General features: G+C 35.3%; 1 protein-coding gene and 1 pseudogene across 1 annotated transcript; one reads left to right on the forward strand and one right to left on the reverse strand.

The window, feature by feature from the left end:
- Positions 1-570: 570 nt before the first annotated feature.
- On the reverse strand, positions 571-5,740 carry LOC130216147 (uncharacterized). The gene is made up of 4 exons (XM_056448036.1): positions 5,621-5,740; positions 2,980-3,294; positions 2,489-2,824; positions 571-1,389 (listed from the first exon to the last, which is right to left on the reverse strand). The coding sequence occupies exons 1-4, from the start codon at positions 5,667-5,669 to the stop codon at positions 1,232-1,234; spliced, it is 858 nt and encodes a 285-aa protein (XP_056304011.1). The 5' UTR covers positions 5,670-5,740; the 3' UTR covers positions 571-1,231.
- Positions 5,741-6,588: 848 nt separating this feature from the next.
- LOC130216599 (CD48 antigen-like) overlaps positions 6,589-24,941 on the forward strand; it is a 20,396-nt pseudogene continuing 2,043 nt past the window's right edge.

A 24,941-nucleotide genomic window follows, 5' to 3' on the forward strand; every position in this document is an offset into this window, starting at 1 on the left:
AGTTTCACGGTGCTACGCAACGAAAGTTTAATGGCTCTCGTCGTGAGCATAATAAAGAATCAAGCACCCGTCAGAAACTCTCTGTCTCGTTCATGAAAACCAAAGGGCAGCTACAGGAATAGAGTTGGATGATGCAGTATGTGTGTTCAAGGAAAGTTGCAGGAGCTTTTTAAGACATTCAGGTAACATAGTAGAATTTTAGAAATGACGTATAACAGTGTATTTGGCATTTTATATTTAACACTAGTGATTTTTATCTAGCTGTTTATGTGCAGTTTGGAAAGGAAATGGAAAACGCCAAGATGGCCAAATTTTGAAAATGCACACAATGAACGAGTAGTATAAAAATAAAATTTATTGTTTAAAAGAAACATGTGCATACACTACAATGAAAACATATTAAGCACCAAGTTAAAAAATGTAGCACCAAGTTTCTTCACGAGTCTCCAATCGCGAATTCTTTCCAGTATCAAAGTGTTGCAATATTGTTTTATTGGCAGCTTTAGTCTGAATTAAGAATCTCCCAAGGTGTTTTCCTGTTGGAACATTCACAACACGTTAAAGAACTGATTAAACATGATTAAGACATCTTAGATTTCTTTCCTGCTGTTGTTTATGGACTACTTTTTTCCCTTTACATTTTTTCAATTGTATTCAAATAAAATCTGTAATCAATCTGCAGAAAATCCCTTACACTACAGTATAGCCATAAAATGTTACTTCCTACATAAATATCAGAATCAGAAATCAGAAAGAGCTTTATTGCCAGGTATGTTCACACATACGAGGAATTTGTTTTCGTGACAGAGCTTCTACAGTGCAACAGGATACAGGATATATATATTATGTATAATACACACCACTAGTACTGCTATACTACTACTAAGAATGATAATAATAATAATATAAAAATGTATCAATAGGCATAGTTTACCTCACCCCTGACTTGTTCCAAACCAAAATTGCTTTGTTCCTTTAAAAACAAAAGAATATATTTTGAAGAATGTTGCAAACCTGTAACTATTAACTTCCATATTTGTTTTTCCTACTGGAGGGCAACGACTGTTTTTTCCAACATGCTTCAGTTCGTCATCTTTTATGTTCAACAGAATAAAGAAACTCCAACAGGAGCAAGTCAAAGGTGAGTAAATGATGGGGGGAATGTTCATCTCTGGGTACACTATACCTTTAAATACCAATTAGAGTTTTGTTCAGAATATTTCACATCTTGTTAATTTAGTTGTGTGTAATACTTACATCCTGTGCTGCTGCTTGATATTTCTTGTTGGCGATAGTAAATCACACCAGCAACAACAGCAGCAATGATGACAACAACCAGCACAACTATTCCTGCTATTGCACCTCCAGACAGATGTGAAGGTGGAGGAGCTGAAAAGAAACAGTGATTGTTATTAGAGTGAAGGATCTAAATTTCAGTATTTAACAACAGCTTTGATTCACATTCACACTTCTCTGCTTTGGTCATTAGGGTTCAGTCTTAATAAGGAGGTTTAAGGAAAACTCTGAGTTTAAACTTGAACTCTGAGTGGAGTTACTCTGATAAGGGGAAACTCGTCAGTTTTCAGTTTCAGAGCACCAGACAAAAAGACATCTTAGTTAAATTCTCATCACTGTTATGATATCAGGGGCGACACAGTGGCGCAGTAGGTAGTGCTGTCACCTCACAGCAAGAAGGTCGCTGGTTCAAGCCTCGGCTGGGTCAGTTGGCATGTTCTCCCTGCGTTCGCGTGGGTTTCCTCTGGGTGCTTCGGTTTCACCCACAAGTCTCAAGACATGCGGTACAGGTGAATTGGGAAGGCTAAATTGTCCAAAGTGTATGAGAGTGAGTGAGTGTGTATGGATGTTTTCCAGAGATGGGTTGCGGCTGAAAGGGTGCTGGATAAGTTGGCGATTCATTCCACTGTAGCGACCCCAGATTAATAAAGGGACTAAGCCGAAAAGTTAGTATAAAAAATGAACGAATTAATATATATATATATATTATAATATATTAAAATATATATATATATATATATATATATATATATATATATATATATTTTTTTTTTTTTTTTTTTTTTTTTTTTTTTTTTTCTTCACAAAACTCTACAGCCCAACAATTTTTAGGTTGAAATATAATAAACAGTTTTAATTTTGTTCTGGGTGGCATGGTGGCTCAGTGGTTAGCATTGTTGCCTCACAGCAAGAAGGTCACTGGTTTGAGTCCTACCTGGGTCAGTTGGCATTTCTGTGTGGAGTTTGCATGTTCTCCCAGTGTTGGTGTGGGTTTCCTTTGGGTGCTCTAGTTTGCCCCACAGCCAAACACATACGCTATAGGTGAATTGAAGAAACTAATTTGGCCATCGTGTATGAGTGTGTGTGTGAATGAGAATAGTTGGCGGTTCATTCTGCTGTGACGACTCTTGATAAATAGGGGACTAAGCCGAAAAGAAAATGAATAAATAATTTTGTTCTATAAAATACTCACAGACGACAGTAAGACTAAATGTCTTCTCTCTGGTGATGCTGAAGCGTCTGTCACTGCTGATGACAATCTCTGATGTATAATCTCCAGAGTCTGTGCTTTTGATGTTCATGATGGACAGAGATGCAGATTGATTGTCAAGTTTCAGTCGGTCTGTGAATCTCTCTTTACACTGGACATCTGCGCAGCTCTGACTCTGAACTCTAGTGATCTCAGTGATGAGAATATCATTAAAAAAACACTTCATTACATCAATTAGGTCTCTTCTTATGCCAGGATTAAAAGAGACAGATTCTCCCTGGGTTTTGTTTGCTTGATTACGATGAGCATCAGGATCAACTAAAAAGCAAACCAGCAGATTATTAGATGACCTTTGGTAAAAAAAACAAAAAAACAACAACTGTATATTCAGAAGAATGAGATGTCATGATTAGATGCTGTCATCTCGATCTTTTAACATCTCTAACTTTTCTAAACATGCACAAATAACTCACCATGCACAGTAACAATAAAGGTCTTTTCCTTATCGCCGTTGACTGGTTGATAAACTCCAGAGTGTGTGTTTCTGATGTCCATGATGGTCAGAGCTCCAGTCTCACGGTCCAGCTTCAGTCGGTCTCTGAATCTCTCAGTGCCTTCATTACACTGAACATCTGTACACATATCACTGACATCTGCATCAAGTTTAGTGTTATTAAAATACCATTCGATGTCTTCGTGCTGTTGTTTTATAACTCCAGTGTGTAGAGTAACTGAATCTCCCTCTGTCACGGACACCGACACAAGAACTGCATGAACACCGGTCACACCTGAAGAAAGAATTGATACAGTCAACATAAGAGGAGCTCAATTATTGTACCAATACATAAACAAGCTAAGCCAGAATCTTTAAATGATTACCGCCCTATTGCCTTGACCTCTTTGGTCATGAAGGCTCTTGAAAAAGAGATAAAATTTTAAATAATGATGGTTGCCGGACCGCTTTTAGACCCATTTCCGTTTGCATATCGTGCCAGGAGAGGTGTAGAGGATGCAAAATTGTTTTTGTTGAATGCTCTTTGTCAACATTTGGATGATAGTCGAGCTTTTGTGCAGCTTTTATTTGTAGACTTCTCATCTGCTTTTAAGTATTTGCATCCTATTATTTTAGGTGAGGAACTTATCACTCAGTTTAATTTTAACCATAGTATAGTCTTATTCAGTGGTGTAGTCCTACAAAAATGCATGTATATATTATTTATTTATTTAACATACGTTACCTGGAACTATTGACTTCCACAGAAGGAAAACCCTGAGATTGGCTGAGTATATTAAGAAGGGGTAAAACCTGGGTAAAAGCAAACTGTTTAACTCTAGAGGGACTTGTAAAATGTATATTAAAAAAAAAAAGTATTTATTTTAATACTGTACATAAAAATCACGTTTCAAGACAGTTATATCTAGTATCGTATGTTGTTAACAATTCTTTTTATACATTTTAATATCGTTAGAATTAATATAACATTTATTTTTTAATCAGGAAAACAAAAGCAAGCACACTACTTCAAAAACTCAATTACTAGCCTATACTCAAGTATTTTTCCATGTATTAAATAAAACTGACACTTTTTAAATTCAAAATGTCAGAAATAAAAACGTATAGAAACGCACAGGCTAATAGGCTATCTTAAGTCATTCATTCATTTTCTTGTAGACTTAGTCCCTTTATTAATCCGGGGTCGCCACAACGGAATGAACCGCCAACTTCCAACTTATCCAGCAAGTTTTTACGCAGCGGATGCCCTTCCAGCTGCAACCCATCTCTGGGAAACATCCACACACACACTCATACACTACGGACAATTTAGCTTACCCAATTTACCTATACTGCATGTCTCTGGACTGTGGGGGAAACCGGAGCACCCAGAGGAAACCCACGCGAACGCAGGGAGAACATGCAAACTCCACACAGAAACGCGGTCGAGAAACCGTGACCTTCTTGCTTTGAGGCGACAGCACTACCTACTGCGCCACTGCGTCGACTATCATAAGTCATATTAGAAAATAATTTTAATATGATATGATACAACACATAATGTCTCACTCAGATGTCACTCTGAAAATGAGTACATTCACTGAGTGCTTCTGTCACTGTACCTTCTCAAGTTTTTTTCCCCTATTTTCTATTACAGTTACATTTCTGCTTGCGATACATTTTTGTTTAAATGTTTTTATTTGATTAGTATGGTGCATATTTTGCAAGCGAGACCGAACACAATTAAGGCTGGGTATCCGCATCATTTCACATTCGCACATGAGCCAGTGTTTTGGAGGGCGCGGTGAAGTTTTGTGCACGAACAACGGAAATCGGCGCACGTGCAATGATATTTACACGATTGTATTCCATGAATGCGCTCTTGACGTGTAATGCTGCACTCGGAACATTTGTCATTGAAATAACGCCATAACAGAAACCAACTTGAACTGAAGTGCTAAGAACGAAACAGTTTGCTGCGATCAAAGACAACAGGACAAGCGAGCATGCGAGAACCGAGCCTCCTTGGGAACGCGCGCTCGTCGACCGCGTGCTCTCAAAACAAAGACAAAACGACAAGAGATGAGCAGTGGCCGGACTCTACACCAAAACAACAATAAACATGACCGAAGTGAGTCCAGACAGGATCAAGTGAGCATCAATTTGGCAGTTTGGCATACTGTAGACTATAGCTACTACTATATGTATAATATTGATTCATTATTATTATTCTGAATTCCAATTTGTTGTAAATACCACCATTGTTATTATTGTGTAGAAACACAATATTGTAATAAAGTGTGACTGATTATTTTCATAAACGTTTTTATTCACTGCTTTATTAGTTATACTGCTGTACACTATTATTAGCAATTAGCATTATCTCACATTCTAATACCATAAAAATAGACAGTGAGCTTCTTTATTTCTTTAAGCAACAAGTTTTTGGTTGTTTAAAAATAAAAGTTACTATGTTTATAGCGCAATGAAATTATGGACAAGAAAAAAAAACATCACCATGGTCAAAATCTGAAGCAAGTTTTAGTTTATTAAATTAAACTAACGGATGGAAAATAACTTATTCATTCTTGAATGAGTGGGGGGGAAAGTGAAAGTCTTACCATGGTTGAGTAAATCCAAGATCACGAAAAGCAAATTTAACAGTATCATCTTAGTGACGCTTCCTCGTAGATAAAATATTTCTAAATTTTGTCTTTCTGTTTTAAAAGGCAGATCTTACACTGAGGTGAACAGTGATACAAAAGACAAATGACAATGAACAAAAAGGTGTTCAAGTTGGTCATGTGGAGGGGGTTGAGCTGTGGGCGCTTGAGTAAAAAAAGATAGGGAAGAACAACTGTCAGTGTCTAACCAACTCATACAAAAAAAAAAAAAAAAAAAATCAGACACAAAACATGAGTAGACGCATGATTTTAGTTGGCAGAGGACACCGGCCCTCCATCACCGAGTTTGGGCACTCCTGTCATATAGGATACACACACACAAAAAAAAATAAAATAGTGAGAAACCAATGTGTAATCACTCCACTAGCAGTTGATCACTGTTTGTCTAGTGGCCAGGGTAAAGGCTTATAATTGTGAGTCCATAAATGTAACTTTTCCTAATAGTTTTTATTGATGTGGATTATTGCTGATTGATGAGTGCTGGCTCAATTGGATGGATAAAGGAAAATAAGACCCGTTTAAAATGAGTTAAACAGGTCCTACACCTATATATGTCTGTGAATTCTAGACTTTGTAAGGCCTAAAAATTAAGTAATTTATTTGAGACAGTTTAGACCCCATGAACACCTTGGTGTAGTGTTACTTTCTCCGGGATGTCTGGCGGCAGAGTAACAGCTCGTTATTTCATGCTCGAGCAAATGATGAGACGGACAAAGGTGATCGATGCATGCCCTTCTTTTACTTCTTTCAGTGTTTTTTAAGTGTACAGTGCAAAACAGCTCCCGGGTGGAATTACTAGAGTAAAAGTAACAAAACCGAGTAAAACTTTCTCCCTCTCATTCACAGCGCAGCACACAGCGAGAGCTCACGACATACCGCATGTGCGCCAAACTACATTACCCACAATGCACTTCGCCATGGACTACAACTCCCGTAAAAACCCTTAAAGCGGCCACCTCTATTTCCCCTCTCCTGCAACAGTAGATAACATCAAACAGTTGGTATTTAAGTAAAATTTTGCCTTCGAGCCATTTGTAAACTGGGAAAGGCAATGCAAATATTTCAATATTTCACTGTAACAGTCATAGAAGTATCCTATTATGTAAATAAACCAAAATGCAATAGGCTAAATCTTGTTAGACAAGTTAGAGCTGGTTTTGTAGTGTTTTGATCCTCCTTAAAATCAGCAGTTGAATCAGGTTTTCATTTCAAAAGATGCATGTATTGTCATGCTAACAGACAACACCAGAGTCCAGACACCAGAGTAAACTATTAGAGCTACCATATTTTATCAATAACCCACAGAAAATAAAAATAGTAGTTAATAGTTACATAAAAAAAAACAATATGCAAATGCACATTGTAAAAGCGCTATAGAAATAAAGAGGAATTGAATGGAATTAAAAAGCTATCAGCCTTTCAATTAATTTTTTATAATTATTATTATTATTATATATATTTTTAATTATTTTTGTTATAGGATCAGTGTGTTTACGTTAGATTAACACAGCAATCAGCTGCAGCAGATTGATTTTTTAGCACCAGGGGCTGTTTCATAAAAGGTTTAGAAAAGCGGGGAATAAAGTCAAAAGCTTGACTTCCCTAAGCTGAACAAAACGTCCACGCTTAAATTGGTTCCATAAAAGTTGAATATCATTTGATCTAACTAATCTGAGTTTAGTTAAAATAATCTAGATAACTGCTTGTGCACATTGCTGATATTAAAGGTCGAGCAACGAAGCATCCAGTGGCATAGCGACACCCCCCGCCCCATTCTCCCACTCCCCCCCCCCCAAAAAAAACCCAAATTATTTGTTTTGAATCAAATGCAGTTACCAATATTCTGTCCCTAAAAGTAAAAAGACTTGAATTATTATTTTACGAAAAGGTTTTTAAATCAAGAAAAAACTAAATGTCTGAATCGTGTAAATGTAAATAATCAGCAAGTGTAATTTTAGATCTTTTTAAACAGAGAAGCTCTGCAATTAACAAAGCACAGCATAACCTACACCTTCATATACCTTAAAACAACAACAACAACACATAAATACATGATTATTTAGAATCAATTTTTCCATGAGGTTGATTATTGCACACATAGGAGAGATGCGGTTTAAAAAGAACACGTGCTGGTCAATCTGCTCAAGTCAATGCAGCTTCAGGCCAGTTCGTAACTTTCAGATTTAGTGGCTAATTCATATTAATTTGTACAGTCTCATTCATACATTTTAGTACTTTTTGCTCATCCCACATTGAGGAGTAGCATTTTGGGACATCCCTCTTTAAAAAAAAAAAGAATGATGTAGGGCGACACGGTGGAGCAGTGGTTAGTGCTGTCGTCTCACAGCAAGAAGGTCGCTGTTTCAAATTGAATAAACTAAGTTGTCCGTAGTGCATGCGTGGGTGTGAATGCAAGAGTGTATGGGTGTTTGATAAGTTGGCGGTTCATTCCGCTGTGGTGACCCCTGATTAATAAAGGGACTAAGCCGAACATAAAATGAATAAATGCATTTGTACAAATTAGCTACTCCTCTGACAGTGTGTAAATAGTAATGTTTGCTCAGGTGATCGGCCTGGTTAAATACAAACACTCATTTTTGGTAATAATGCCATTTTCGATGTTCAATTATTTTGCACTTTTGGTAAAAATATAGATGTTTCTTATTCCCAAATTTAGGATATCAATGGGGCGGCCAAGCTTGTTGACACCTCCCTCCAAATTTTAAGACCTGCCAAGCATCATATTTTTTTGTATCATGTCCTGATGCAGAAAACAATGAAATTCAATATTGTTTCTGTTTATATTATTTATCCTTAATAAAACACAAGTAACACACTGAGATAATCGCTGTATTGAAATGCTTATGATTTTTTTTTTTACTAAAAGGGAAGTTTATTTTGCTGTGGCTACCCCTGATGAATAAAGGGACTAAGCCGAAGGAAAATGAATGAATGAATGAATGAATGAATGAATGAATGAAAGCATACACAGACAGACTTCTTCAGGTACAATGTATCACAATGTATGGCATATATAAGGAGAACTAGAGCGCCCTCTAGCCTTACAACACGTTGTGCATACACTATAGCAGGGGTGTACAAACTCGGTCCTGGAGAGCCAGTGTCGTGGAGAGTTTATCTCAAACTTGCTTCAGCAAACCTGCCAGGATGTTTCTAGTATATCTAAGAGCTTGATTACTTCAGGTGTGAAGCTAAACTCTCCTGGACACAGACCTTCCAGGACAGAGTTTGGACATCCCTTTACTACAGCTTCCAACGGTTTTCACATGACTATCTTGTCTAGACTGTGATTTTCTATGCATTATCTACTTGTTAATGCAGAATCTGAACAGATTGCTACTTTCGTTGTTTAGGTAAAGTATAATTTGCTAAGCATGCAAAAAGTTCCAAGATTGTTTGAATATTTCACTGATGTATTAACTATATAAATCAACTAAAATGGCTTTCAGATTTTACTGTTTATTGGTCGCATCAACTGTGAGGTTTATAAGCACAAATACACGAACAACCATTTCCCCTACAAACCAAACACACGTGTACAAAAAGCCCATCACCCTCACCTATAAAACTGCCATCAGACCACATCTCTGAGAAAGCTCTCTGCAGGCTGCAGTTTGACACATTTTAAGCTGCTAAAATCACAATGAGAGACAGCAAAGAATTTTCCCTAATAGTAAACATTTATTAATATCATCTCTAAAAAGTTAATTAATAAGCCATACTTTAGAAATTGTCATTTTACACAATGTTCTATATTTCTACTCCAACTGTTTTCCAAAAGTGTTTGCCTTACTGCTTAAAAGAAAATGTTAGAGATCAAAGAATTGCTTATTACTCACGCAATGTTTTTAAATCAATAAGCCACACTTTAGAATGAAACTGATATCCCATATTTCTACCCAACCATTTTTCAAAAGCAGTTGCCTTATTGCTTTAAAACATTTACCAGGGTGTCCGCAGTGTCTTAAAAGGTCTTAAAATGTCTTAAATTTCAAAAACTAAATTTTAGGCCTGAAAAAAAACCTTAAATTCACTGAAATGTTGGGTTGTAGGTCCTAAATGATTTTAAGCAGGTCTTAATTGCCCAATGTCTAAGCAAAGCTACCCTGTCTGGCACCCGATCACCTACAATCCATCTTAGAACATCTTTCTTTTATATATATTTAAGTTTTTTATTGCAGAGATACAATTCACAACAGCTGTTAGACATTTTTACAGCAAACAATACTCCAAATTAAATTCCTGAATCAGAGAATAAAAACTAAAGCCACACATCCATTTACATGATCTTCCATTAATACAAAAACTATTTATAGAAGTAACCGAGCCATTTGAAAAAAATCCTTAGTGTTTATCCCTGTACAAGTCTAAATTTCATTCATAATGGTCTTAAAAAGGTCTTAAAAAGTCTTATATTTGATTTGAAGAAACCTGCAGAAACCCTGATTTACATGTTAAAGCTTAGAATATTTACTGATTTAAAGTAAAAAATTTAACTAGCATTAGCGTGTAACCATATATAATTCCTAAAAATAGAGTATTTATTTCAGCCAATAGGAGGGCCAAACTCTCTTGTGGGTGGAGTCATGTTTTCAGAAAAGAGGTTTTATCCACCAATCTTTCACTTATCGTCTGGAGAAAATGTTTCGCATGTTTGCTTTATGTTTGTGCTGGTTGTGTTTAACTGGTGAGTTTAATATGTTTGATTTTATACAGAGAGAAGCCTCAAACTGAAGCTTTAAACTGTGTATAATCTGAATGTTTTCCAGGTGTGTTTGGCGAGTCTGTGTCAGTGACGGAGGGAGATTCGGTCACTCTCAACACTGATACTCAAATACTTAAACAGGACATCGTCTGGATATTTGGAGCTAATACCATAGCTAAAATTAAAATAAAGAGACAAAACCTCTCCACATTTGATGGTCCTGATGGGAGATTCAGAGACAGACTGAAGCTGGACAATCAAACTGGATCTCTGACCATCATCAATATCACAACTAAACATGCTGGAGATTATGAAATGCAGATCAGTGGAGAAAAACTGACAACAAAAACATTCAGCGTTTCTGTCTATGGTGAGTAGAGATCATCATTGGTAATTGATCAGTGCTGATGAAACTGTCATATTTTATTAAAAGAATATTTAATGTAGTAATAAAATTAAGATTCATCAGCAGGATTTAAATAAGTGGTCTATATTCACAAACACAAAGAAATCGAGAGTTATCTGTGCACAACTTGTAATGCTAATAGATTATAAGCTAGCAAAGCAGAAAACCACAAAACCAGTCATAGTTTTAGTCAAAACTACACCTGAAAGCTGAATAAATAAGCTTTTCCACTGATTTTTGCATTTGGATTGTTAGGAAATGACAATGTTTGGTTTAGATTTTCCAATAGTTGTGTATCCCGAGTCTCAGTGCGCAAAAACGTAAACATTTTGAGAAAAAACGCCTTGAAATATTCATTCATCTTGTAAACAGAAACAAGCTTTAAAACAGATTTAAGGTTTAAAAGAAAAGAAAAAAGAAAGGAAATAATTAAGAATCAACTCCAAATTTTGTGTAAAGCCTGTTTTAAAACTTTTCTTCTTTTAAGCTTTTTAAACACGTAAAGTTAACCCTCATATCGTTTACCCAAAAAGTAAAAATTATGTTGGTGTCTGTCTATTCTCTGGTGTTTCCAGCTCGCCTGCCTGTTCCTGTCCTCATCTTCAACTCTTCTCAGTGTTCTTCATCTCAGTATAACTGTTCAGTGGTGTGTTCAGTGGTGAATGTGAGCGCTGTGAGTCTCTCCTGGTACAAAGGAAACAGTTTATTGTCCAGCATCAGTGTGTCTGATCTCAGCATCAGTCTCTCTCTACCTCTGGAGGTGGAATATCAGGATAAAAACACCTACAGCTGTGTGATCAACAACACCATCAGCAACCAGACCGTACAGCTCAACATTACTAAACGCTGTCAACCATGTTTAGGTATGGTAGCACCAAAACACGAGTTTGAGCAGAATTTCACTCACACTAATAACGGTCTCCTTCAGGTCCTCCAGACTCTGGATCTCTGCTAGTGTTGATCTCTGCTGCTGCTGCTGGATCTCTGTTGATTATTTCTGCAGTCGGGATATTCTGCATCGGCAGGAAACACAGAAAAACAGATCAAGATGGCAAGTGTCACCTACGTAAAAAAAAAACAAGTATTATAAAATATATCAGAAATATTTTAGTAAATTAAAACCCACAATTAATATCATACACTGCTATAATCCTACCCTATGCATACAGTACATGTAGAAATGTCATACCGTGTTGTAAGAGGCTTGAAAACATTCTCGGGGATAAAACTTGGACTGGTTTTTGTATTTAGTAGTGACTAAATTAACTCAGAGAGTGTTATAGTTTCACCATGGCTATCTTACTGCTTCACTAGACAAGGGCATGCCCACCTTGGAGTAGATTAGTTTATTAGGGAAAGAAATAATTGAATACAAATAACATTATAATAGGTATACATTAGATAGTAGTGGCCAGATAAAACATCTAGAAATATCAGAGCGAGGTTGATTTATCAACGATGCACCAGGAACAATCCCAAGAAAAATATGACCCTAACTGGATTGGACACATCTTGAGGATGGTTTCATATTCATCAAGCAGGAGCCAAGTGTCTTACTGCTCAATCTGCTCAATGTCTTACTGCTCAATCTCTTAGTGTTAAACTATGTTACAGATTTGACTAAAAATTGCAGTCTCTTCCTCAGTCTCCACAGAAATTATGAAATAGAAGAGAGCGTCCTACAAACTCTATGAGTGTTGAAGCTGGCCTCTGCTGATGAAACTGCAAACTATCTTCATTAACTTTGTTTTTAATTGAATCTCTGACTCCAGCTCTTCTTCAGTTGACAGACTCATTTTTGGGTTCAAACTGTCGGTTCTTTTACAGTGTCATGTTAACGTATGGCCAAATGTCGAGTTAAATAAGAATGTTAAAATTAGTAATGACATTAGTACAATTTTAACAGTTTTTAAATCACAGTTACTGAAATGTGTGCATTAATACTTTAATTTTGACAGCAGCAAGTTACAATGATTTTTTTTATTGTTCAAACAGTTGAGATATTAACAGAGGTCACTTATGAGGAGTCGGAGTTCAACAAAAGCTTCGCACATAAATCGGTAAGAGAATTACTATTCGTTTATGATTAGAGTCTGTGTGTCATGTTAGCAGTCATAAATAAGTGTGCACTTACAGTTGAGGTCAGAATTATTAGCCCCCCTGAATTATTATTCCCCCTGTTTATTTTTTCCCCTATTTCTGTTTAACAGATTAAAGAGTTTTTCAATATCTTCTTATCATCTATTATCTACAATATCTTTCTAAACATAGTTTTAATAACTCATTTCTAATAACTGATTTATTTTATTTTTGCCATGATGACAGTAAATAATATTTGACTAGATATTTTTTTAAGACACTTCTATACAGCTTAAAGTGACATTTAAAGGCTTAACTAGGTTAATTAGGTTAACTAGGCAAGTTAGGGTAATTAGGCAAGTTATTGTATAATGATGGTTTCTTCTGTAGACTATAAAAAAAAAGCTTAAAAAGGGGCTAATAATTTTGACCCTAAAATGGATTTAAAAAATTTTTTAACTGCTTTTATTCCAGCCGAAATAAAACAAATAAGACTTTCTCCAGAAGAAAAAATATTTTTAGACATACTGTGAAAATTTCTTTGCTCTGTTAATAATCATTTGGAAAATATTTAAAATAGAAAAAAAAAATTAAAAGGGAGGCTAATAATTCTAACTTCAACTGTGTGTGTGTGTATATATATATATATATATATATATATATATTAAAAAGAAGGGCATAGAGAGATTTCATTTTTGCATTTCTTTAAGCTTTAACTTTTAACATTGAGCGTTCACCCAGGCGCACATTGATGCACAGGATAACAGGGGATGCAATTATTGATAGCACTGAATGATATTACTACTACTACTACTGATGATGATGATGATGATGATAATAATAATAATAATAATAATAATAATAAATACATTTTCTGGGCAGCACGGTGGCTCAGTGGGTAGCACAATCGACTCACACCAAGAAGGTTGCTGGTTCGAGCCTGGCTGGCTCAGTTGGCATTTCTGTGTGTAGTTTGCATGTTCTCCCTGTGTTCGGTGTACAAAATGTAAAAAAATAACATGGATGAATCCAATAAATAAAACAATTCAAATTAATTAAAGATCGTTTTATTGTTTTCCGAATCTAACAGTATTCAGGTACAGTAATAGAACTATGGTAAAGTGTATTATACTATATGTATTATAGTATTTACAACTCTGTTAATAAATGCTACTGAATAATAGTGTTAACTATAGTGACTTGATACACTGTAATAAATACTGTAGACCTTCTTAGTTTTTCTTGTAGCACACTGTGGTGTATTGTAGTGTATTGTTTGTTTAATTGTAAATACTTTTATTTTTAATTCTTATTTATACAGTTAAGAATGTCAACAATGCAAATGCTGCTATCATGTGTGGCTAGTTATCTGTATTTTTCTAGTTATTCTAGTTATATGTGTATTTTTTTAATTCACCTTTTAATTTAATTACGTTAAAGTTTTAATGCAATGTAGGCATTTCTTTCTGAGGCTTTTATGAGTCTCATTTATCATGCTGTTGTGTGTGACAGGTACAATATATAGATATATGACAGAAACAAATATAGATATGGACAAAACATAAGTGCACATTTATCTATGACTTACTGCTAACATGCCACAAAGACTATAAATGTATATATATATATATATATATATATATATATATATATATATATATATATATATGTGTGTGTGTGTTTGTATATATATATATATATATATATATATATATATATATATATATATATATATATATATATATATATATATATATATATATATATTCAGAATTGTTATTGTTTACTTTATTTTCCACTTATTTGATATGATACGTTTGTATGAACTGTATGTATCCTGTGCTCCTTGCACACGCTTGGCAAATAGAGCTCATTCTTATTCTGATGAGGAGCTTGTGTGCGGGGGGTGTGCAGCCCACTGTAAAGCTTTAGCAAAGGGACCTCAAACTACTGTACCTTAAGGAGCCCCTAAAGGTGACATTTGTCCTAAATATGCTCGGAGTGATTTAATAGAGGCAAGTATGAATGTCTTACTCCACAACCCTGTGATTGCTGAGATTTGGGTTTATACATTTTTTTATTTATGTTTATGAAGTTTAATAATAGGAATAGAGTGTAAAATAGCAATATAGAGTGGAATTGAGTTTTGAACAAGGAAGATTACATGATATATGAATAAATAAATAAATAAATGTTCACAAGATGTTTTAAATTTGTTTCTTATTCTGTATCTAAATAATCAGGAAGCATTTTAGATGAACAAATCTATTGTATGTGTTGTTTTTACAGAACTGTGGAGAGCAGGAGCAGGTGCTGTATGCTCCAGTCACGAGTTGAAGATGAACAGACTGTGTGATGACTTTCATGGGAGCCAAAATCTATATCAATATTTAGATATTAGTAGAGATATCAAGATTATTGGAGTCTATGGTTGAGTTTTGGGATTGGCGAGTCTTCCAATTTTTAAACATGACTAAGAAGTACCTGTGGTCCTTTTAAAACAAGGATTTTAACAAATTACCTAAAAATATAGCCTAATATTTTGAGACTCCTAAAAACTAAGGTACATTGATGAAAAATTTCAACATATGTGCTCAATAAAAGGTGTGGAAATGTCTGTATTGACACGTGGTTTATTTTGCTGAACCAACAGCTTCTGCATGAGCTTGTGAAGGTGTGATGTCTGTTTGAGAGAGTGCGTCTGTGTGAAAAAAAAAAACGTGGTTGCTTTTTCCACTCCTGCTCAAAAACGTACTGTGATACTGATGAGCTCATGCTGTTTGATCTCACTTTCTGTCTTTGTTTTAGAATTATTGTATAGAAAATATATGCCATGTTTAATTTATGGTCATAATACTTGTGGTTATCATGCTGATATCTGATGGATATGTGGAATTTATTTAGCTATGAAACTAACTATAACAAAAGCACAGCGCATCTTAAGGTAAAACAGAAATATGTAAACATTTAGATAAAGCTGTACACGTTTTTGTGACATATGGGCTTAATCATATTCAGAAAAACAATTGAAAGAGTATGAAAAATCTAAATAAGGTAAAATGTTATCAATTTTTTCCAGAGTCTCATATTAAGTTGTTTATTCTAGAAAAATACTAAATGTCTACACTTGATCCAATTCTAACCATAAATACTGCGAATAAATTTTCTTTAACAATGGAAATAATGTGTTATTTAAAAATGTGGTGCAAATACTGCAAGGCTAGTGGAACAAAATTATTAATGAATATTTTAGACCTCCAATCGTAGTGATAGATAGATAGATAGATAGATAGATAGATAGATAGATAGATAGATAGATAGATAGATAGATAGATAGATAGATAGATAGATAGATAGATAGATAGATAGATAGATAGATAGATAGATAGTGGTCGAATCCTAAAACAACAAGATTTTTTGACAAGATGGAGATATCAATTGTTGTGTGAACTATCCCTTTAAGCGCGAGTCGTCTCCAAATTACGCGGAAATAATGTCCACCTGACTGCTGTTGTGAGGCGTGATAAAAAAAATAGGGAGATAAAACATTTTAATAGTCTATAAACTTGTTTATTGTGACTGGTAGTCTGTCACAAAACTTGTTCAGGTTCAACTCATATAGTAAGTCACTAAATATAAATGAACCCAACACACTTAAGTAAAAATAAATGGCTTTTACCTGCGTTCTACCGGATTGAGTGCGTCAAACTATTCATTGATGAATTATGAGATCTGTCAGCTTTGAGCGGGATGTTTTCTGCAGTATAAACGTACGCGGTTCATCTTACTGCGTTTTTTACCTCATTATTCAACAGCAAAACCTCCAGTACGTCATCGTGCAGCGGCCTCGCTTGAGCTCTGTGTCTGTTGTTAACATTAAAACCCGCCCCCTTTGATCTTATTGGCTGTCACAAACATTCTGGCAGCGTCACCAATATTCTGGACAGACGGAGTAATATATCTGCTGCTAATTTACTTCAGAGTGTTTTATAGTGGTGACAGCCAAGTGAGTGTTTGTTAATTCATCGCTGTTAATCTCTTCCAGTATCAGCAACAACATCGGTAGAAACACCTCTAGCAGACTGATATAATAAAACTGATCAAAAAAGCTGTACTTTGAAATAAATAACAGAAATTATTTTCTTCTTTAGGCCACGGAAAACTCTGATTTGTTACAGAAATATATATTTAATTGGATTAGAAAAAACATGTGGAGTAAAAAACAAGACAAGATAACAATTTAGAATAATTTAAACCTATATCAAAACCCTGAGAGGAAAATCAGCTCATTTAGCAGAGAGTTTTTTACGCTTCATCGCGGTTCTTCATTAACTTATTCTCTTCAGTCTCTCTTTCTAAAGTGATGTTATTGTTTTATTTGCAGCCCAAGATAAGTGAAGCTTTCATGTCCCTCAAAACATATTATTAGGATTATCAGCATCTTTCTCCTGTTAGAAAATTCACAAAATGTAAAAGAAAGCATGAGGACTGATGAACGATGTTTGTAGTTTGCAGAACATACAGGTTATTTTTGGTCCCTGTACTAAACCTGATTTCATTTGAAATTATATTTGTTAATAAGACCATATACATGTGCAAATCAGAAGCTTTACATTTAGCTGAGAGTTATTGAATTTTTTTAATAGCTAATTCAAATTCAAAATTATTATTTTTTTGCCAAAAAAGATAACTCTTCACAGTGTAGTTCATTTTACAACATGAGACTTTCAAAATCAACATAGGTTTAATGATTGTAAAATAAAACAATAAAAACCAAAATCACTAGGATATTTTTGTTTGCTAGAACACTACTTTCAGTTTATGTTTGGTTAACCAGGAAATTATTTTTTATAAAAATAACGTTAGTTTCTAGTCTGAAACGTTATTCTACTGTTATTGTAACAAAAAACTAATGTTAAGATAGGGAAAGTGAAACCACTTATAACGGTTTGACCCGCGATTCACGGTTATGACCAGTAGATGTCGCCACAGTTACAATAAATAATAAAATCTCACAACAATGAGCCATTCATTCATTTTCTTTTTGGCTTAATCCCTTTATTAATCCGGGGTCAACACAGCGGAATGAACCACCAACTTACCCAGCATGTTTTTACGCAGCGGATGCCCTTTCAGCCGCAACCTATCTCTGGGAAACAACCATACACACTCATTCACACTCATACACTACGGACAATTTAGCCTACCCAATCACCTGAACCACAGGTCTGGACTGTGGGGGAAACCAGAGAACACGGAGCAAACCCACGCGAACACAAGGAAAACATGCAAACTCCACACAGAAACGCCAACTGACCAAACCGAGGCTCAAAATAGCGACCTTCTTGCTGTGAGGCGACAGCACTACCTACTGCGCCACTGCGTCACCCACAGTAATGATCCTTTTTGCTATAGACTACAGTTAAAAGGATAGAATAATGTGACGTTCCATAAACAGTTGCAAAATCCAATACTCATTAAATACATCGACACAAATGTTGCCTTTCACACCACAAATTTCTTCTTTCCCATGACATTGATCACTAAATTATAAAATGGTTTCCCAGAGATGGATTGCGGCTGAAAGTCCATCTGCTGCGTTAAAACGTGCTGGATAAGTTGGCGGTTCATTCCGCTGTGGCGACCCCAGATTAATAAAGGGACTAAGCCGAAAAGAAAATGAATGAATGAATGAATTATAAAATGGAGCAGGATTTACTATTTCTGCACTAAAACTGAACATCTTCCCACAAATTCCCACTGGCTATAGATAAAGGTGGTCAGTGGTAATAGAGGACATCCAGACTGAAAATAATGTTATTTAGAGACTAATGCAAATGAAAAGTACCTCATCATACCTAGATTTTGTTTTCCACATCACTTGTGTTCTAAATATGGATGAAGATGGGAGTGTTTTGTTTCTGAGAGAGAGGGAGAGAGAGAAGAGTGTTTCTAAAGGTGTTTTGTCAGGCCCACTCACCGTGGACACTGGAGATGGGGTGTATCTAACACATTGTAATGTGCGGTAGCAGCAACGTTTGAAGAAATGCAGATACACAATGCTATAATTCACAGTAATGCATCCTGTAAAATGCATCGGTAACCAGTTTGGTGCAGGAACCGAGAGGGGTCTGGATGCAGACCTGGTGCAGTGCAGTCTGAGCTGCATTTAATGCTTTTTAATGGGCTTACCTAAACCCCACCCTTATCCCTACCCCTCACAGTGACATCACTCGCTCCATTTGAGTGCATTGTGTCTGACATTGCATCGCTGAGTGATGCAATCACAGCTTGCATCAGAAAGGCTGCATCCAGATACTATTGCAGGAACCAGGCATGGCATCCTGGATGGTGTGTATTAAAGCTGCCCACAGGGCTCTGGGTTGAGCAATTTGAGCAGTGAGCTGAAGTTCTGCTCGTTCACCTCCTTATTCAGCAGAGAGAGTTGATCCACATCTGATCTCCTTCAACACAGTATCAGCTTATTTAGCACTGAGTTTCTTCATTACCTTATTCGCTTTAGTCTCTCTGTCAGTGTCGAAGTGATGGTTCAATATTTAGTTGGCAGCCTGAGTCTGATTTGAGAAGCTCTTGTGTCACTCATAGGGATGTCATCTGTTCTTATCTGCAATAAAATTCACAAAAGTTTAAAGAAATGATGAGTTAAGATGTCTTGAATTGTGTTATTGCTTATGTAATATTGTGTAAAATATTAATGTTTGCTCAGGTGATAGGCCTAGTTAAATACAAACATACATTTTTCGTAATAATGCAGTTTTCGCTGTTCATTTATTCTGCACTTAAAATATAGATGTTTCTTATTACCAAATTTAGGATACCGATGGGGGAGCCAAGCTTGTTGACACCTCCCTCCAAATTTTAAGACCTTATTTTTTTGTATAATGTCCTGATGCAGACATCAATGAAATTCAATAGGGTTTCTGTTACATTTTTATTGTTAATATAACACGAGTAACACACTGAGACGACCCCTGTATGGAAAACACTTATGATTTTTTGTTTTCTAAAGAAAAGCATGGCACCCAGACTTCTTCAGGGGCAATGTATCACATATATAAGAAGAACTACAGCGCCCTCTAGCCTTCAACATGTAGTGCATATGCTACAGTTTAAAAATGTTTTCACAAGACTATCTTAGACTGATTTTCTCTGCATTATTTATTTTTTAATGCAGGAAAAGCATGATTCGCCAAACATACAAACATTTACAAGATTTCACTGTCATAAATCATGGTCAATAGACTTAATCAAGTTTACCCTGGCTTTCAGATTTGACTTTATGAAAGTTTGAGTTCAGTTTTGCGAGCGCATCAACGGTGAGGTTCATAACCACAAAGACATGAACAACTATATCCCCTACAAACCAAACACACATGCACAAAAAGCCCATCACCCTCACCTACAAAACTGCCATCAGACCACATCTCTGAAGAAACCTTACCGCAGGCTGCAGTTTGACACGTTTAAGCTGCTAGAATCACAATGAGAGACAGCAGAGAATTTTTTTTTGATAGCAAATATTTATTGATTTCACCTCTAAAAAGTTAATAACACGCCACTTTAGAAATATTTACACAGCATTTCATATTTCTGTTTCAACAATTTCTTTTCAAAGTGTTTGCCTTCTTAAAAGAAAATAAAGTCTTAGAGATCAAAGAATATGTCGTGTGGCGTGTTGTCTAATTAGTAAGTTTAATATTTTATATAAAGAGAAGCCGTATACACAACGTTTTTAAATCAATAAGCCACACTTTAGAATGAAACTACGATATCCTATATTTCCTACCCAACCAGTTTTCGAAAGCAGTTGCCTTACTGTTTTAAAACATTTACCAGGGTTTACCAGGGGTCTTAAAAAGTCTTAAATTCACTGAAATGTTGGGTTGTAAGTCTTAAATAATTTTAAGCAGGTCTTAATTTCCCTACGTTTAAGTAAAGCTACCCAATCTGGCACCCAATCACCTATAATCCATCTCAAAACTAATCCATCTACCCAACCATTTTTCAAAAGCAGTTGCCTTATTGCTTTAAAACATTTACCAGGGTGTCCGCAGTGACTTAAAAGGTCTTAAAATGTCTTAAATTTCAAAAACTAAATTTTAGGCCTGAAAAAAAACCTTAAATTCACTGAAATGTTGGGTTGTAGGTCCTAAATGATTTTAAGCAGGTCTTAATTGCCCAATGTCTAAGCAAAGCTACCCTGTCTGGCACCCAATCACCTATAATCCATCTTAGAACATCTTTCTTTTATATATATTTAAGTTTTTTATTGCAGAGATACAATACACAACTGCTGTTAGACATTTTTACAGCAAATAATACTCCAAATTAAATTCCTGAATCAGAGAATGAAAACTAAAGCAACACATCCCTTTACATGATCTTCCATTAATACAAAAACTATTTACAGAAGTAACCGAGCCATTAGAAAAAAATCCTTAGTGTTTAGCCCTGTGCGAGTCTAAATTTCATTCATAATGGTCTTAAAAGGGTCTTAAAAGTCTTATATTTGATTTGAAGAAACCCGCAGACCCCTGATTTACATGTTAAGAAGACTATTTACAGATTTAAACTAAAGAACCAAACTAGCATCAGTGTGTAACCATATATAATTCCTAAAAATAGAGTATTTACTTTACCCAATGGGAGGGTCAAACTTTCTTGTGGGCGGAGTCATGTTTTCAGAAGGATTTTTCTTTTCTTTACACCACTCCTTCACTGATCGTCTGGAGAAAATGTTTCGCATGTTCGCTTTATGTTTGTACTGGTGGCGTTTAATTAGTAAGTTTAATGTTAATATTATACAAAGAGAAGCCTCAAACTGAAGCCTTAAACTGTGTATAATCTGAATATTTTCCAGGTGTGTTTGGCGAGTCTGTGTCAGTGACTGAGGGAGATTCGGTCACTCTAAACACTGATACTCAAATATCTAAAGATGACATACGATGGACATTTGGTGCTGAAAACTCGATCATTGCTAAAATTAAAATAAAGAAGCAAAACCTCTCCACATATGATGGTCCTGATGGGAGATTCAGAGACAGGCTGAAGCTGGACAATCAGACTGGATCTCTGACCATCATGAACATCAGATCTGAACATGCTGGAGATTATACACTACTGATAACTGGAATTAATCGGACAACAAAATCATTCAGCGTTTCTGTCTATGGTGAGTAGAGATCATCATTTGTGACTGATCAAACTGTCATGTTTTGTTAAAAGAATACTTAACACAGTAATAAAGTTAAGCTTCATCAGCAGGATTTAAATAAGTGGTCTATATTCACAATCACATTATATAAAGAAATCTAGAGTTATCTGTGCACAACTTGTAATGCTAATAGATTATAAGCTAGCAAAGCAGAAAACCACAAAACCAGTTTAGTCAAAATCATACCTGGAAGCTGAATAAATAAGCTTCTCCAGTGATTTTTGGATTTGGATTGTTAGGACATGACGATGTTTGGATTTGATTTTCCAATAGTTGTGTATCTCGAGTCTAAGGGTGCAAAAATGTAAACATTTTGAGAAAAAACACCTTTAAAATTGTCTAAATGAAGTATACAATACATACGCATGCAGCATAACATAGGGTCACACATCAAAGCACTCTAATTAGTTTTTCAGAGAAATATTCATTCATCTTGTAAACAGAAACAAGCTTTAAAACAGATTTAAGGTTTAAAAGAAAAGAAAAAAAGAAAGGAAATAATCAAGAACAACTCCAAATTTTGTGTAAAGCCTGTTTTAATCTAAAGTGAAATTAAATAAGATTTTTCCAAATTCTTCCTCATTGTGCAACAAATGTAAAAACTCTGAAGGTACACTGGCTCACTCATTCTGGTCATGCCATAAAATTAGTTAATTTTGGCAGAGCTTTTTTAATTTTAAATCTGAAGTCTACGGGATAAGTCTGTCACCAGATCCAAAATTGGGCATTTTCGGAGACACCTCAGAAATAGGAGATAAATATATATCACAGGCAGTATCTTTGTGTATGATATTAGCAAAGAAAATAATTTTACAAAATTGGAAGATTATGTGCCTGTTTTCGAAATTTGGGTTAGAAGCTTAAGTTTCGTGTTGCCCATGGAGGAAATGCGATATGGGATGACAAACAAACCAAACACATTTTTAAAAATCTGGAGCGCAATTATGTTCTACATCAGTAATGCTAACTTGTAACTCTTTATAAGTGAGATTGGTCTGGAGTAAGTCGAATTGTGAAGCCTATGCATTTCTCTGTAAATTATTTTTGTTTCATATTTAACTCTATTTATTTCCTTATGCTTTCTGGATGATGTTGTATTATGTTGTGTCTGACTATTTGCGTATTTTGAAATGGCCTTTGTAACCCCCCCTTATTTTATTTTTTTATGTTGTTTTTTGTTGTTGATTATTCTTATGCTAAAAACAATAAAAAGATTATTAAAAAAAAGCTCTTTTAAGCTTTTTAAACACGTAAAGTTACCCCTCATATTGTTTACCCAAAAAGTAAAAATTATATTGGTGTCTGTTTATTCTCTGGTGTTTCCAGCTCGCCTGCCTGTTCCTGTCCTCATCTTCAACTCTTCTTAGTGTTCTTCATCAGTGCAGTATTGTTCAGTGTTGTGTTCAGTGGTGAATGTGAGCGCTGTGAGTCTCTCCTGGTACAAAGGAAACAGTTTATTGTCCAGCATCAGTGTGTCTGATCTCAGCATCAGTCTCTCTCTACCTCTGGAGGTGGAATATCAGGATAAAAACACCTACAGCTGTGTGATCAACAACACCATCAGCAGTCAGACCGTACAGCTCAACATTACTAAACACTGTCAGACATGTGAAGGTATGATAGCGCCCACATACATGTTTAAAGCAGAATTGCTCTTACAATAATAACGGTCTCCTTCAGGTCCTCCAGACTCTGGATCTCTGCTAGTGTTGATCTCTGCTGCTGAATCTTTGTTGGTTATTTCTGCACTCGTGATTTTCGGCATCTGCAGGAAACACAGAAAAACAGATCAAGAAGGCAAGTGTCACATACTTTTAAAAAAATGCTATTATAAAGAAGTATTAGGAAATATAATTAAAATATTTAAGTCAATTTAAAGCCATATCAGGGGCATCATGGTGGTGCAGTGGGTAGAACAATCGCCTCACAGCAAGAAGGTTGCTGGTTTGAGCATCGGCTGGGTCAGTTGACATTTCTACGTGGAGTTTGCATGCTCTCCCCGTGTTGGGGTGGGTGTCCTCCGGTTGCTCTTGTTTCCCCCACAAGTCCAATAACATGTGCTATAGGTGAATTGGGTAAGCTAAATTGTCCTTAGTGTATGTGTGTGAATGAGAGTGTGTGAGTGTTTCTTAGTGATGGGTTGCAGCTAGAAGGGCATCTGCTGTGTAAAACATGGATATGTTGGTGGTTCATTCCGCTGTGGCGACCCCAGATTAATAAAGGGACTGAGCTGAAAAGAAAATGAATGAATGGATAAAGCCATATCATACACACCTATTCTAAACATACATCTAGATAAAATATCATACCGTGTCATGTCAATAGATGGCCTAATGTAAAGTTAAATAGAGATGTTAAAAATGATAATGTCTTTAATAAAATTAAGAGTTTTTAAATGACAGTTAATGAAATGTGTGCATTAATACTTTCATTTTGACAGCAGTAAATTACAATGATTTTTATTTTATTGTTCAAACAGTTGAGATATTAACAGAGGTCACTTATGAGGGGTCGGAGTTCAACAAAAGCCGCGTACATGAATCGGTAAGAAAATTTGTCTATATATTGATCTGTTACACATAGAAAATAACATGATTAATGATATTTACAAAAGCCTCAGAAATGCTTGTTGCATGACATCACAACACAGACTGTATTTTAAAGTATTTAATGACTGCCAAAGTAAAAGTAAGAAGAGGATAAAAAAATTTTACATATAAAAGACCTTGAATTAGATAACTAGCAACGGCATGTTAGCATTAATATTCTTATTATTACAACCATTTAATTTTTTTAATAATATAATTATTAC

This window comes from Danio aesculapii, chromosome 22 (assembly GCF_903798145.1).
Source record: "Danio aesculapii chromosome 22, fDanAes4.1, whole genome shotgun sequence".
Taxonomy (NCBI): Eukaryota; Metazoa; Chordata; class Actinopteri; order Cypriniformes; family Danionidae; genus Danio; species Danio aesculapii.

Coding starts and splice junctions, on each gene's coding strand:
- LOC130216147 (XM_056448036.1), bottom strand. CDS start 5,669: ATGATACTGTTAAATTTGCTTTTCGTGATCTTGGATTTACTCAACCAT. Junction 3,295..5,620: donor CTTGGATTTACTCAACCATG/GTAAGACTTTCA, acceptor TTCTTTCTTCAG/GTGTGACCGGTGTTCATGCA. Junction 1,390..2,488: donor ATTTAGTCTTACTGTCGTCT/GTGAGTATTTTA, acceptor GTTTCTTTTCAG/CTCCTCCACCTTCACATCTG.